A 16,497-nucleotide genomic window follows, 5' to 3' on the forward strand; every position below is an offset into this window, starting at 1 on the left:
TGTGCTTGCTGTCGTGAATGTATCACATTCTTCAATGAGGTGGGAGGGGTCAGGAATGTGAGGACCAAATACACTGGCGAGTGAAATGCCAGCACCGCAAACATCCAATGTTTCACTTGTAGCCTACTCACTGTGTAATTAACCTCGAGGTGTTGTAGGAACCTGTGACAATGCTTCTTTTCATATTTTCAAAGTCAAACTTACAATAATAAACTACAATGCCGGCATCATCGTAAAAGTGTTTATATTGCAAACACAGGCAAAGTTCAGTAGAGGAATCCCTGTTGAGGTCTGTCTAAATAATCAACAGTGTTAACCTACAGGCTGTAGATTATCAGTGTGGATCATCTCGACAGTGAATAAGTAAACACAGGGAAATCATTTGATCATTTGCGGTAGAACTAAACTAAACACATTTTCTCAAAATGTTAAACTGGAACTTCGGCTGGCTCGCTTTACTTTTGGTGACGCTCAGTTTCGTGAATCGTGCATTGCAATACATCAAGAACTACAATGCCGACCAAAATAAATAATAAACGAACAAGACGATAAATCACAAACTGAACGTGTCCATCACTGGATTCTGCCGTCCTTGTCCTCACGATGAAAGATTGTGTCATGTGACGGGCTTCTGCCCACTTTTCATCACCATTGACGCGCCTGCGTGAGTGGGAGGAGCCGCCTAGAAAATAGAGGAACGTAGCTACTGACTGAAGTGTGGAAGCGTTGTCAGTTTAAGTGAAAGGGAGACCGAAGGAAACGTGTTAGCTAGTCACTCATATTTCACTATACTGTTGAGTAAAGGTACATTTGCGTTTTTCTTATTTTTCTATTTTTATTTCCTTAACTTTTATTTTGTGCTGATTTTTAACATTACAGCGATCGCTAGTCTGTTACATTTCTTATCAAGAGGGTGTCCGATTTCCCCTCCTCCAGAGGCATTGCGATGCCCTCTGATTTCATATCCCTGCTCAGCGCTGATCTCGACCTTAATTCCCCAAAATCGCTATATTCTAAAGGTAAAACGAAAATTCTTGCTTAAGTGGTGTGTATCGTTGTGTGTGGCTGTGGGCTGATTATCTGTTCGTCTTGTGTGGGCCCTTTCTATAACGTTAGCTCTATGGTTCCACTCTGAACGTGTGTGGTTGCTAGCTAGGCTAGCTAACCCTGGCTAAATTGGCTAGCAAGTTAGTTGTAGTAGACGTGTTGTGTGTTTTCGTAGCTAACGGTGCGCGTAGGTTAGCTACGTTATATGGATAATTTGATCCATACCCAGAAGCAAACGGTATGTTTTCTTGGGTAGACGCACATCACCCTGACTGGTGTCAATTAATTTCACTTTACGGACTCTGGCTAACCTTTACTATATCGTTAACATTGCTAGCCACGTTAAATAGCTAGACAACACCAATAAACGATGTAGCCAACAGTCATTCGCTCATTTTAACATGTTCCAGAGAATGTAACCAATTAACATACTTGACAAATGATTTTGATATGTAGCAGTTAGCAAACGTTACTTCGTGTCCATATAACGTTGAGTAACTTGCTGAAATCAGAGACTGGTAAGTCTAACGATGGCTTGGCAGGTAACACTGGTGGCTTGCGAGGGCACTCATCTCTCCGAAGGAGGCGGAGCTGGCTAGCTAACGTAGCTAATACTTTGGGGGACTGTTTCAGAGCCATAATCTGTTTTTTCGACGTAAGAAAAGTAAATGCTAGGCCACAGAGAGTAAATGTAGCTAAAAGAGTACAATTGTCGTCTTTGTAGTGATGAAATCAACGGTATGCATTTAGCTAGACTAGCTCTGTGTATATATTTCGCTAGCTATCTAGGTAGTAAGCGAAAGAGCGTTCGTTTATCTAACTTAGCGATCGAAGTCTGGTGATAATGACAGTGTTTCACTGCGAAAAAGTATTTGTTTTGTTTTGGGTAAAGGGTATAATTCATACTCTTGCACCCAAACAATGTAACTAGCTTCAATGTAAGTCAGCTATCTAGCTGTATCGATAATAACTATTCTTACGAATTCTTAGTTCATGCTGACTACTGCACAGGGGTTGCACGATGCTGTGTGCTAGGTTGGCAAGCTTTCAGGGCCTGGCAACTAATTAGCTAGCTAGTATGGTAGAGCTAGCGTTGACTTAACGTAGCTTTGACAGCTGTCTGTCATTTCAATGTCTAAATCGGATGCATTATATACTATGGGCTGTACAGTGCTTGGCATTTGTTTTGTGTTCGTGGAGCTAACAGTACTTGAAACATTCACAAAAATGTAGAGCTAGTTAATTTGCAAATGGTATTTGTAGCGTTATGTAATTTGGCCTTTATGTTACATCGACATAACCTAATGCTGGCTAAACCAATGGATACTAATGTCAAAATCTGTAACTTCCGAGAATAAGTTGGCACTCATTTTGAAGCCACCTGTAAGATAATTGATAGGAGCTCACCTCCGTCACAGAGTGTGAGGTACAACAGGCCAGCATGCTTCAGTTGGTTTGTTTACTCATCATTGTAATGCCAGCTAAAGCTGTGTCTTTATTTTAAACATGAAGGACTTATGGAGTTAAGTTGAGGGCCAGACTGTATATTTAGGCCGAGATGGCTTCGTTTAAATTTGGAAGTTACATAAGTGACGACAACATTACCTGTGGCACCATAGCCCATCTTCTTCCATTTTGTAACAGCTGCTGGGTCTTTAGTTGAATGTCACTGTTGTGTAATGTTATGGTTATGGTTATGGTTATGGTGTCCAGACTTTGTGTTTGGCTTATTATTTGGTCTGAAATCCCTCAGTGGAATATGTTTCTCATTTAGTTTAATGTGTTGATTCTTTTTAAAAGCACCAGTTTGTACAGACCTGTCAGTTGGAATGGCCTCCGGCACTGGTGTAATGAGAGTGGAATCTACGGGAAGGGTGGTTACTGACATGAAATCTGAAGCCTCGCAGGGTTGTTGGTGGTCTAAACATTTTACGTCTTCTTTGAATAAAACCTACCTCTCTGCCATTGCTCATCGCTGTTTCTGATGATGCGAGTGAACGTTCTGTGAAGCACTTGAGTGTACCGTGTCCTGCAATTTGAGAATTTCTAGGACATAAGCGGAGAATATTACTTGAGTAATCGCTGGGGGTCGTTTGTACAGAAAAGTGTCGCCCCGTTGCAGTGCACTGAAATGTGATAATGTCTGTCACTGTGAATGATTCCATTTGTATAAGGGCGGCTTGCACTTGTGATGATGTTTCGCAGCACTGTGGATTTTTTTCAGTGATGGGATTGTAATTACTTTCCGAATCGCGTGTTTTCTCTTGTTTTGAGATGTTAAGGGCTCGAGCGTAGTCAGCCAGACTTCCTGCTGTGGTGGGGATGCCAGTGGTTTGTCGGGGGGAGCACCCTCTGCGTGATCTCTCCAGATGACTGGTCTTCAGTGGCGCTGTTGCATGAACAACACTTCTTGTGTGTACTGAAATGTGCCTTTTCTGGACTTCGAGTAAATGCTAGTTGTAATGACTGTAGGCTTCCTGTGGTCAAGGTAAGCTGAATTTTAAATGGAAGGTCTGTTAGTTTTTTTTTCTGACAGTAAGTTGTAGGGAAAGGCCCTTCTGTTTTGACTGTTTATATTTTGAATTGCTTTATTTTAACTGCTTGCAAAATAATGTGGAATACAGTTTTACCCCCAAATGTTTTCCTTTAAAGCTGAATTTAATATTTGCCTCCATGTTCTATTTAATATAATGCATGCATTCTGTTGACCGATCTGTTTTTAGGAAGAACTCTGGAGCAGGGAATGCAATTTTTTCCAGAAGAACAATCCTGAAAAAATCTGTGTTATGGTATTGGACTCAGCAAGTCAGAATTGGCTTAGAAAAAAATGTTTGTGTACCCTTACGATTTGTATTATTGAATTAAAATGATTTGTAATGAAGAAATAATTTCAGCATCCTGCTTTATTTCAACCAATCAGACGCTCTAGCACGGAGTTTACTTGACAAGGTTACTTACTGGAGGGAAAGTTGGAAAGTTTATTCTGGCAAACGGAGAAGTCTGCAGTCAGTGCTGTTTGTATTTAGACTCGGTGGCAGACAGACGGTGGTTTTGGAAGGCCTGGCGATTTTGGCGCGCATGTCTGTGTGCCCTATGCCATCGGTTGGGCGGCCTGTAGCATAGTGGTTAAGGTACATGACTGGGACCCACAAGGTCGGTGGTTCTATCCCCGGTGTAGCCACAATAAGATCCGCACAGCCGTTGGGCCCTTGATCAAGGCCCTTAACCCTGCATTGCTCCAGGCGGGGATTGTCCCCTGCAAGTCGAATCAACTGTACGTCTCTTTGGATAAAAGCGTAAGCCAAATCACATGTAATGTAATGTACTTGTGTATTGTGCTTCATCGTTCACTCGGGTAATGAATGACCTTAAAAGTTACCTTTCATATCTGTTTACAGTCATTCAGGGAAATATGAGGGAGCTGAGAAAATTAAACCAGGGTGATTCCAACCAGTCATAATGAGTGTATGTTTCAAGAACAAGTGTACACTTGCCTCCTAGAATGTAAAACCAAACTTCCTACCCTGCCAGCATAATAATAATATAAGAATGACTGTTATTTGTAAATCAGCTCAAAGTGCAGAGGTCATAACTCGGCCAGTTAAAACCCTCTGCTTGTGCCATTAAGTGGCTTGCAGAACACAGTGGGTTTTGTTTCTATTTTCTATTTCTTTTATGCTCGATGCATTTGAAAATGTCATTTATTTTTATTCTACATTTTACATTCATTAATCATTATCGTACATGTAATGTACCATATTATGTGTTTATAGTTTACCGTTTTTGAGGGATCTACATTGTTCTACATTGCAAGAACTATTACAGGATCAGTGTAGTTGCCTGACCCATGCAGATTGGAGTGGTTTTCGACCCTGAGCAAGTCACGGTCCTCGAGGGCTGAGAACTGCTGGTTTTTCACCCCTGATTTACCAGGGAGTCCAGTGTGAACACAGTCTGGCCAATCAGTTGCACTAATTGTTGAGTTAATTACCTTGGAGAAAAGAGAACCAGGGCTGGATTCAGATTTGAGGGCCAGCTCCCAGGATCCCTGTTTTTACGGGATCTTATGAAACTCTAACCTGCACTCACGGAAACCAAGCAAGCGAGACGTCTCCGTCATTCTGGGACTTCTTTTGATTTCGTTTGTGAGTAATTTGCTGTGGCCTTCGGGACAAAATGATACTAACTCTGGTCTGTTCTCCTTGTCTGGAGTTACCCCGGGTATTCACCATATCTGCCCCCCCCCCCCCTGTGTGGCAGAGCTGTTTGGGAATGTTTTCCTGAGAATGGGACCACGCTGGAATGTGGTCACTGGCATGCTGCTCACAAAAAGGCCTGAATATCCAGGAAGCCTTTTGTGTCTGTGAACTGGATGCTAGACCCCCCCCCCCCCCCATACTGAATGCCGGCACTCAGTATTCCAAAGTTATTCCCAGTATTCCAAACATTCCCAACTATTGGAGGTGTATGGATCTATGGCTGCATTTACACTGCAGGTATTGATGCCCAATTCAGATTTTTTTTTTTCTTTTTCTATGTCTGTTTTTTTTTGACCGCCTGTTTAAATCCACTTTTAAAAGTGACCCATATCCAATACCTGTGTTTACACTTGCTTAACACTTTAAACAACTCGCATGCGTACACAAGGGTTTGGTTACTGAAACGAAAGTAAACAACCCGCCAGCACTTTATTGCTATTTGCAATGGACGCAAAAGAGACCAAGATAGTAATTCAAGCTATTGCTTTCCAAAGCATCATAACATTATAAAAATGTTTAATTTTATGTGCAGAGAGTAGTTGTGCATGTAAAAGTAACATTATACGTCATTAAAATGCACAAAGTTATAAGATCATCACATTTTCAATGACGTGCAAATTGTAATGACAGGGATCCGTGCGTATAGATGACGCATTGGCAGATACAAGATTTATTTCCACGTATGATTGAGCCCCGAGACGGATCTGAGAATATTCGATTCCATGTGCTTTTTCCCTGTTTACACGCCCACAATACATATCCGATCTGTGCCACATGTGAGAAAAACATCAGAACTGGGAACGTTTTCCAGGCAGTGTGAATGTAGGGAACGTTCGTCAGGCAGTGTGAATGTAGGGAACGTTTGTCAGGCAGTGTGAATGTGGGGAACGTTCATCAGGCAGAGTGAATGTAGGGAACGTTCATCAGGCAGTGTGAATGTGGGGAACGTTCATCAGGCAGTGTGAATGTAGGGAACGTTCATCAGGCAGTGTGAATGTAGGGAACGTTCATCAGGCAGAGTGAATGTAGGGAACGTTCATCAGGCAGTGTGAATGTAGGGAACGTTCATCAGGCAGTGTGAATGTAGGGAACGTTCATCAGGCAGTGTGAATGTAGGGAACGTTCATCAGGCAGTGTGAATGTAGGGAACGTTCATCAGGCAGTGTGAATGTAGGGAACGTTCATCAGGCAGTGTGAATGTGGGGAACGTTCATCAGGCAGTGTGAATGTGGGGAACGTTCATCAGGCAGTGTGAATGTAGGGAACGTTCATCAGGCAGTGTGAATGTAGGGAACGTTCATCAGGCAGTGTGAATGTGGGGAACGTTCATCAGGCAGTGTGAATGTAGGGAACGTTCATCAGGCAGTGTGAATGTAGGGAACGTTCATCAGGCAGTGTGAATGTAGGGAACGTTCATCAGGCAGTGTGAATGTGGGGAACGTTCATCAGGCAGTGTGAATGTGGGGAACGTTCATCAGGCAGTGTGAATGTGGGGAACGTTCATCAGGCAGAGTGAATGTGGGGAACGTTCATCAGGCAGAGTGAATGTAGGGAACGTTCATCAGGCAGTGTGAATGTAGGGAACGTTCATCAGGCAGTGTGAATGTGGGGAACGTTCATCAGGCAGTGTGAATGTAGGGAACGTTCATCAGGCAGAGTGAATGTAGGGAACGTTCATCAGGCAGTGTGAATGTGGAACTGCTGTGATCCACGTGACTGGGGACCGGATGTCGGCTTGTTTTCTGTGGTAAAATAGGTCTACAACCTTGTTCATCTACTTGTGGTCCTTGTGGGCTGAGAACTGCTGGCTTCCCACCCTCCCTTTAACTGCCACTCCAGAGCACTAATTACTCAGTTCATTACCTGGGAGGAGAGAAACCCAAGGTGTTTGGATTCGAGGGCCAGATTTGGGAATCCCTGGTCTGCAGAAATGAGGGTGTAGTGATGTTGGGACTCATGCACATTTTATCAAGGAAACATTGGCCTTCACGCACGTTTTTGGAATAATGACCTGTACTTGTACCATGCTGAGACGCTTTTAAAAGTACCCGTGGTTTTTGGTGCCCTTGGGTTAAACGGGGTTACTTCCCAATTCCTGAAGATACTGTTTTTGTACACGCTTGTAATGACCAGTTCCTACTCTTTAGAAATCTACCTGTGCATTTAAATCCCTAACCATTAATCACAATTTTTTAACTATAGAACACACCCATTATTTGTTTGTGCTTGGCTATACACAGAAGTACAGATCTTTATTTGTAAACCTGATCCACAACTTCCTGGCACAGAAAGCGATTATTTATGATCGCCATTTTGATCTATGATCTGACCAATCAAAAAGACAAGACTGGGATTATGCATCATTACAAACGTTCTGAAAATGAAGTAATATCACGCAATTAAGAAGTGCTAAGAAAATGGCAGAAGTGTCTTAATGCATTGTTAAAGCTGAGCGTGTTGTGCTCCACTGGCTAGTGAGTAAAAGGCGACAGTGTTTGAAGACTGAAAATCCACAGCTAACAATGCAGGGCTCATTAGAACCTCCAATTACGCACTGGGACGTCTGGGCAACAAAAGGAACCACGGGAGCTAGGTATTCTGGCAGGATGCTAATAATCCGCTCTGTGTTTTTGTGGGATTCAAATGAAGTAAAAAAGAAGCAGTGGGATTGCCCTCCCAAGTCAGTTTCCCCCTTCACTCGACGGCAGTGGGACCCTCTTCACTGTACTGTAATTGACGCAGGCAAACATTGGCTTTGGAGATGAGTGACTGTTGGATAACTGTCAAACTGACCTCCCGATGAGGCCCTGTCTGCTGTGGTTACTGTTGCTATGTTGTAAGACAGGTTGTGCTAATTAAAATTAATTATCGTCACATTACTGTGCATTGCTCCATAATTTACATTTGGTGTTTTCACTTTAAGTCGGCTATGTGAGAGGACCGTTGTACAAATGGCGTTTCCTTCACCACTGATTAAGCCTTGAAGATTGCCTAGTACCCGCACGCATATACCTGAGTCCTTGTTTAAGTGCAGCTTATACTTATACATTTCAACGAGAATGTTATTTTGTGTTTGACTGCACCAGTGTAGACCACATTAGACAAAAACACTCCAGTGAAGCCTCTGCCCTTTTGAGATAATCTTTTATTAAAATGTGAGTCTGTTAGACAGGAAGATGCAACGGAATCTCCGTTAGAACGACAGTTGCTTCAGAGCACGAATGAGACGGTCAGCGTTTTTCATGCGAAAACGATACCGGCGTTAACGAAACAGCTGGTTTCCTTCGGAAAAAGCACACTTGCTTATGTCAGTCTGTGCTTTCGCTGACTGTAATTTCTCAGTGTACGGATCCTCTTGGTTAATTTGCGCTGGCCTGCCCCTGGCTCTGCAGAACCCCTGGGGCCCTAGTGCACTAATGAACTGCAGGGCCACGTGACCCGCGGAGCCCAGCATTACTGCAGAGACGGGCCTGGACTTATGGACATGGTGCCATAAGTCTGCCCCGGAGATGATGCTTATAGAGGTGTATTTTTAGCGAGGGCTCACTCCGGGGCTATGGAGAGATTCCCGTTTCCTTTAATCAACATTCCCTGGCCTCATTAGGAGCGTGGGGGTCGGGAGTCTCTCGGTAATAACCCGGGCGGGTCGGCTGCCGCGTAATGAAGCTGACGCTGGTTCAGTTGTTTGGAGACGACGGAGCGTTTGAGCCAGAGGCACGCCGGGCCCTGGCTACAGTTGAATAACGGCAATAGCTGGAGCCACAGACCCTCTGCACCTGCTCAGCAGCCCCTGGTTCTCAGAGCCCAGACGGAGCCTCTGCCCCAGGTGTGGGATTGTGCCAGGGACACTGTGGGGTTGGGACCGCGGGGCTGTCAGGACATTCCCAGGGACACTGTGGCGTTGGGACCGCGGGGCTGTCAGGCCATTCCCAACGCCGGCTATTCCAGGTGTCTGCTTTTCTCAGACCGCCCCAGCCCCACGGGGTGGTTTATCATTAACCCTGGCGTAGGACCCGGGGCCCGGCTGTGTGTAAATCTGTATGTGCGCTCCGTTAATATTGACTCTGCTTTGTTAAACAAACGGGGCTGTGTACAAGCCTTGCTTGAAAACACTGGATTCACGTGAATGTCCGCGCATCCTCGCTTGCCTCCGAAGGCCCTGCCGTGGTTTAGACCGGCCATAAAAACGCCGCCGTGTTCATCCGTGAGACCCGGGCTGGTCGGTGGTTTCCAGCTGTCCCCCCTCTGTCTGTGAGCACACACACATCAGGAGGAAGGATTGGCTGTGTCCTCATTTTTTTACCTTTGAATTGGGCCAAATTTTGGAAATGGCTTGCACTTAGTAAACTGCTGTTCAGGATTTCTGTGACCTGCAAAAAATGCGGATTATTCTGTGTTGGCTGCGGCTGTGCAGTTTTAACTGAGCTGTTGCTTGGATTTACAGTTTCTTTCCGTGAGTTGTTTAGTGCCACCCTTTTTACATTTGTACTCATCCTGAGGCTGTTTGTTTTGTAGTCGGGAGGCTGTGTGTGTTTTGTAGCTGCGGGGCTGTGTGTGTGTGTTGTAGCCGCGGGGCTGTGTGTGTGTGTGTGTGTGTGTTGTAGCAGGGGGGCTGTGTGTGTGTGTGTGTGTGTGTGTGTGTGTGTGTGTGTTGTAGCGGGGGGGGGGGGCTGTGTGTGTGTTGTAGCACGTGCTAGCAGGGGGCAGTCTGATCAGTTTTTACTGATCTCTGGAGGTGGTCTTGAAGCTGTGGCTGGCTGTTCTCTCCAGCTGGCGATGCTCATCTTGGCTGTGCATAGGCAGGCGTGCACGGGGCAGTATTCTGGTCATTGAAACCCGCAGGAGCACGTGCTGGAAGCTGAGAGCGGCCCACGCCGGCCGTAGCGCTGCGTTGCTACACCGGGGCGCTCGGAGCCCCGGCCCAGGCGGGGGTCACGTGGGTGGGCTGGATGCTGGTGCGAGGAGGGCGCCCTGGTTCCAAGTATCCGGCCCGCGTCCCGAGAGGAGTTGCACTGAAAATAACTTTCCTCATGTGAATACTCGCTCCTTTGCCAAGTTTCACTCAGCTGAATCCCCCTGGCTTCGGTTTCTGAGCCTAGTCACGTGATCAGCTCGACAGTTTTTAAAGCGGGGTTTGCGTTTACACACGGCGACACTTGGCGAACCTCGAAAAAAAAACGAAACACATTTGCGAGTAGCCCCGTTTCCTCTTGTTGTGCGGAGATTCACTCCATATCAGGCTCGTCGACATATAGCTGCTGACAGTTTCTAGGCCAAACTGTTTTCACAAGCTCGAATGAAGATTATTTTTTTTATTTTTTTTGGAAGTTGGGGTGACAACTTGATTTCAAACTGATGGCCTGAAATCTTTTGTCTGCATGTTATGTCGTTTCCTGTTGTAGGTGCTGTTTTTTTGTGAAACCGCCTTGTCTTATTATGAAAGTGTCTTTGATTTACAGATTAGAGACGAGTCGTTTTTTTTTCTTTTCCTTTTTTTCTTTTACTCAACTGAAATGACGCAGTGAAGGATGTTAAAAGGTGTGAAATGTGAAAAGGATATTGCTATAAGCCCGCCTTTCACCAGTCCTGGATTTCGTCTCTGTCTCAGAAATTGTGCAGGCGGTCGTGTGTGTGATCTGTGATCTGCGCCTTCGTTTCAAAAGCAATAAAATTCTCCAAAATTTCATCAAACTCGCATCGATCAGTCTCTGGTCTTCTCCCCTCTGTAACTAGACTGATTTAACACTCTTAATAAAGTATTAAAGGCAGTGACACTTCCTCAGGCCACTGATTTCATTAAAGCTGATCTCATAACAGCAGTTCAGAAGAAGGGAATGCAGCAGGCCGGAGTATAAGCAGCAGTATGGAATATACTTTAATAACGAGTCCCTTTCATTTACCCTTCCCCATCTGAATCAGTCTGGTACAGTTTCTGCATCCATTCAATTGATTTCTGCTACACATCTGAGGAAGGACTTTCCCTCTGACTGTTCTCATTAAGGCCTTGATGGCTTTCATGTGTAGGACTCTACCTAGAGCTAGGTTTAGGTGCTGTGTGGCAGCTGTAGACGACGATTATCTGCAATTTCCTAGACCGCTTTCCCCGGCCAAAGCAAAGGAGAGTCAGGTTATGGCTTGACTGGAGTGGAATGGATGCTTAATTCACCCTGTAAACGTTGGGCGTTTTATTCACTGCATTTGCACCGTTCTTTAGAGACGTTATTGATTATAGCCACATGCCCGTGGTGGTGTCGAGTCCACGGTACCTTCTGAACGTGTAACGGCATGCCCTATTTGGTTGGTAATCATGATGCATTGTGACAGTGTCCTTTAATGGTGCCGCATAGTTCTTCATTATCTCTATTTAAAGAGCACTGTTTGTTGCTAGATACAGTCTTGGTTAATGTGAGTTTCCGCTCAGATGTTGCTCGATACAGTCTTGGCTAATGAACACGCACGTGCTGAAACTGTGATGCAAACGTCAGGTCTGCATGATGTATCCTAAAGCCTACAACTTCAGGTACAGACATTTACCTGATATACGCGTAAAAGGAAACGGAAACACAGAGGTTTTCTGCTAAAGTCTCCCAGAGGGAGTGCAGTGGCCAACCATAAAATATTAACTTTCAGTAAACATGCCCCCTTTCATTCACGTAAAAATACACAAGAAACAAGCAGAAGTTTTTAAAAAGAAGAAGCAAACTGAGGCAGATAAAGACATTGTGGTTTCATTTCATAAATGGTTGGGCAAATGTCACAGAATGAGTGAAAGAAATGGATCCAGGCCTTACCCTATGTTAATATGGAGGATCTGCAGGCTACCACAGTAAAGGCCCCAGACACACACCGTGAAACGCGCCCCCTCTCCAACCGTAGGCCCGATTAACGGGCGCTGCCCCGCTCCCTGGACGTGCCGTTGCTGTGGAAACGGGTTCTAAGCCGGCCTTTCCGTGGGCTGTGTGCGTGGGACCGGCGTACGTCGTCCGCGGAGGTGAGACTGTCCGTCACCGCCGGTGTGATCGAATCGGCCTGACCGAGCGGCGCCGTTGATTCTCTCTGCCTGGCGGGCCTGCGATGTGCTTTATGGCCTTAAAGGGCCACCGTAGTGCAGCCTGAGTCCGGACCGATGCGCGGCCACAGCCGAATAACCTCGCTTTATTTCTCCATCTTTGCCATGTGTCGCCGTGTGTAAAGGCAAACCCAGCTTTAAAAAACGCTGCTCTGTTCTTCCCACGGCTCTCCACCGAACCATGGATTTTATTTTTCAGACGCCTTTATCCTGAGTGACCTGCGAAGATCGTAGCTTTGCATTCGGTCCACTTCTGCAACTGGGTGATTTTACAGAAGTGACTCGGTGTGCCGCGCTGCCCTGCCTGGGAGTCTGACCTGAGACCGGTGCGTCACAAGCCTGGTTAACAGCGATAACACGCTGCTGCCTGATGCAGAAATGAAACCCGTCATGTGATATAAATTCTCTGTGGCTAACGATGAAGGCCCTGGCAGCTGTGCTGCTTTGCTGATCTCTGTGTTACCCACACTGCTGATCTCTGTTACCCACACTGCTGATCTCTGTTACCCACACTGCTGATCTCTGTTACCCACACTGCTGATCTCTGTTACCCACACTGCTGTGCTGATCCCTGTGTTACCCACACTGCTGATCTCTGTTACCCACGCTACTGATCTGTTACCCACACAGCTGTGCTGATCCTTCTGTTACCCACAGAGCTGTGCTGATCCCTGTGTTACCCACACTGCTGTGCTGATCCCTGTGTTACCCACACTGCTGTGCTGATCCCTTTGTTACCCACACTGCTGTGCTATTGTCAAAGGCCTTGTGTTAAGCTGTTGGCTTCATGCGTGCATATTGGCAATGCAAGGTCAGACTAATGCTGTGGATCATGGAGAAATCTAGTGACTCTTTCTTGTTGGGGGTGGAAAGTTGTCCCCATTGCTACTCGCCTACCATAAACTTGAAGCCTATGGGAGTCAGTAGCCTACCTCAGTCAAAGTGAAGCAATACACCTTACTACAACTCCGGAGCTGTCTTATTTACATGTGGTATCATGTGTATTTGAAATACACGCCCCCCAGGGAAAATATTTTTACAAACGAGAGCCATTTTGTTTCTGAGAAGTTTGATGGTTGGAACTATAAGCGCTTAGGTTTTTTTCACTTTGAAGGAGGTAGGCTACGGACTCCTACAGGCTTCGAGTGTTTATGCTAAGCTAACACGTCATGCTAACTTGCAAACTGAGCCAGTGAATGCACAAAAATGAATACGAAATCGAACATCAAGTCTGGGTAAATTGGAAAATAGGTATATTTCCCGAAATGTTGGTGTATTCCTTTAAAATGAACTCTTGATTGATGTGCGCCGCTTAAAAATGAAAAGCAGCACACCAAATATTAACCGATGTCTTGATTACTTCAATTACATTACTTTTAGTGTTTTCAAAGATCTTAGAACGTACTAACCGACAGTATTACATGTACCTGTCTGCCTGAAACAGTCTGGTGAAGTAGTATGAACTTAGCTTGCTTTTCTTATGGCCCAACCCTGTCGGAAAGATCTGTAAATGTAATTTCGGCTAACTCCTTTAACTTAAAGTGGTCTCAGGGGGGTTAATCGTTAACGCTAACCAAACTGCAGTAAAAACAATCGTTGGCCCCGGGTCAAAATATTCTTGAAATATTTCCTCTCCATGTGTGAGTTTGTTTCAACTTAAAAGCAGCCGACATTTCTCATTAGCACTCTACACAAAAGTCGTTAACATTTGCTGTTGAGCTTTAAGCCGTTACCGTTTTTATCATGCATAAGCAATACGCTTTTTACAGTGTTGATGTAAGAGTGGCAGATTTTCTTGAGAAACTATTCCTAATTTGTAGTAGTACCCTTTGTTTAAAATAAATAAATAAATAATTTTTTGGAGATGGGAGAGCACCCTGCTAAACCAGCCAGAGATGGGGGGGGGGGGGGGGGGGGGCTCTGTAGAGTTGGGCAGTGAGGCGGGCAAAATATTTTTATACTACGTAACAAAATCGTTGACATTTCGACCTAGTATATGGTCTGTGTAAACCCCTCCCCTTTGAAGCGATTTCCTGTATTGGGGAATTCAGTCGGTCTAAGACTGGTCCCATGATGGTTATCCTCCTTTCTCAATATTTCCCTGTACTTCAGCGGCAGATGATAATGGACATCCTGGGCTTTGTTCTGTGCGATAAGGGCTCTGTTTAAATCTCTAATGAGTCAGTCCTGACATAAATACCACAGTCTCTCTTTGCATCATCATACTTTTACTGCCTTTGATGGTGTCGGTTTTATCAGCTTTGAAGCCTAATGCAGTGCCCCGTGCTCTAGTGTGTCTTCTGCTAATTAGCTGATGCTTTCATCCAAAGTGACCTTCAGTTGATTAGACTAAGTACCCCACCGGAGCAATGCAGGGTTAAGGGCCTTGCTCAACGGCCCAACAGCTGGTGTTAAAGGCCTTGCTAGTGTGTTGGTGTGAACGCATTTCAAAGTGGTCCAGTGCTTTTCAGGCCCTCTACAGTTTGACTGGCAGGCTAGTTCCTGATGGAATCTGCATTTGGGGAACCAAATGGTGGCTGACTGATTTCTGGTCCTGCTTTGCATGTTGTTCCTGTTTTTCCTTGTTTGAGTGACCAGCGGAGGAGGGTGTTTAGAGCTTAAATAAAAGCTGAAAAAAAACAGCTCAAGCTAGGGTTTGAAACGGCTGGTAGCCAGTTGACCAGTTCAGCCCAACTCCATACTCAACGTGGTTTGACCAGCTCAAGTTACGTCTTGAAACTGCTGGTAGCTGGTAATTTCAAGATGGTCATCGCTGGATCTTATACCAGGGAGAGCTGACCAACTTGCCAACCTTTCCTTATCTCTTCATTGGTGCCAGAGGTCCTCAAAGCTCTTTTCCCTCCATGGTCCACCTCTGTCCTCTGATCCTATCCCCAGTGGATTAGCTCACCACCGCTCCGACTGGTCGCCATGGTAAAGCATTAGTGGAACAAAAGCCTTTCTTTTCTTACTGTGGACATGCCACTGAAGGGTCTAATCTAGGCTCAGGATTATATTAGACCTGAAGTGTGAGAATTACTGCTTGGACTGCTCTTGTGATTTTAGCTCGCAATTAAGCTCTTAATAGTGACAAATTTGCAAAGGTTTTTTTTATTTTTTTTATTGGGTTCTTGTACATTTAATTCTTCCTCCATTGCCTTTCTACTGTCGATTGTGTTGTTTTACATGTACGTGCTTGTGTGAGCCAGCCAGTTCTGAGGCTATGGGAACACTGCTAGTGTGGTCTCTGAGCTTTGCAGCTGAGATTACTGAGAGCGAGTCTCCTCAGTGGGTTGAGCCATCCAGATCCTTTCAAAGATGAATCTGCTCATCTTTACAACTGGTCCAAAAAGTATTCACAAGAACCTGTTCCAGCATCTGTTTGTGTGAAAAACCAAGAGAAATGTGGCATAATACTAACAAGACTGGAACTCCGGGCCACAAGCACATATCTGAGAGAAATGGAAAGTGAGGAGATCTTTGAGGAGGTCTTTGAGGAGGTCTTTGAGGAGATTGCATTTATCAATCCCAGACACAGGGTCATATTTGTGGTGAAGCATAGTGGAAGTATGTATTTGTCTTCTGTCTGTCAAATATCAGATGAATTAATTATCCTCAATTAGGATGGCATCTTGGTCACATCATTGATATTTCATGCAGAAAGGGGACCTTCCTGTGCAATTAAGTGGATATGAAATATAATTTTCTCTGCGATTGCAATCGGTCCAAAACGGGAATACCAGAAGAGGCACACGATAAAGGTTTTATCCTCTGCAAGTTGGCAGAAAGAATTTCTGTGTATGTTCAGGTGAGAAACTTACATTACATTAGATTACGTGGCATTTAGCAGACACTCTTATCCAGAGCGACGTACAACAAAGTGCAAATCAAACACAAGAACAAGTGCAAAAGTGGACCTGAGAGGACAGTACAGTTCCGAGTCCTAGTGTAAACATACAGAAATTCAGAACCCTTGAAGAGTACAATCAACTTTCAAACTAGCATACCACAGTTGGCAGCTAGAATACAACAATACAACAGCCAATAAAAACAACAATACCTATACAAGTAACGATATCTATACATAAGTGCCATTACGGTCTAAGGCTAATCACGGTGATT

General features: G+C 44.9%; 1 protein-coding gene across 1 annotated transcript in view; it reads left to right on the forward strand.

Moving 5' to 3' along the window:
- Positions 1 to 698: 698 nt before the first annotated feature.
- The window catches only part of nfat5b (nuclear factor of activated T cells 5b), a 57,710-nt gene continuing 41,911 nt past the window's right edge, over positions 699 to 16,497 (forward strand). Inside the window, exon 1 of the mRNA XM_061221601.1 lies at positions 699 to 1,019. Coding sequence (XP_061077585.1) covers positions 947 to 1,019 — 73 coding nt within the window. The 5' untranslated portion in view covers positions 699 to 946. The remainder of the gene's footprint in view (positions 1,020 to 16,497) is intronic.

Source organism: Conger conger, chromosome 15 (assembly GCF_963514075.1).
Source record: "Conger conger chromosome 15, fConCon1.1, whole genome shotgun sequence".
Classification (NCBI taxonomy): Eukaryota; Metazoa; Chordata; class Actinopteri; order Anguilliformes; family Congridae; genus Conger; species Conger conger.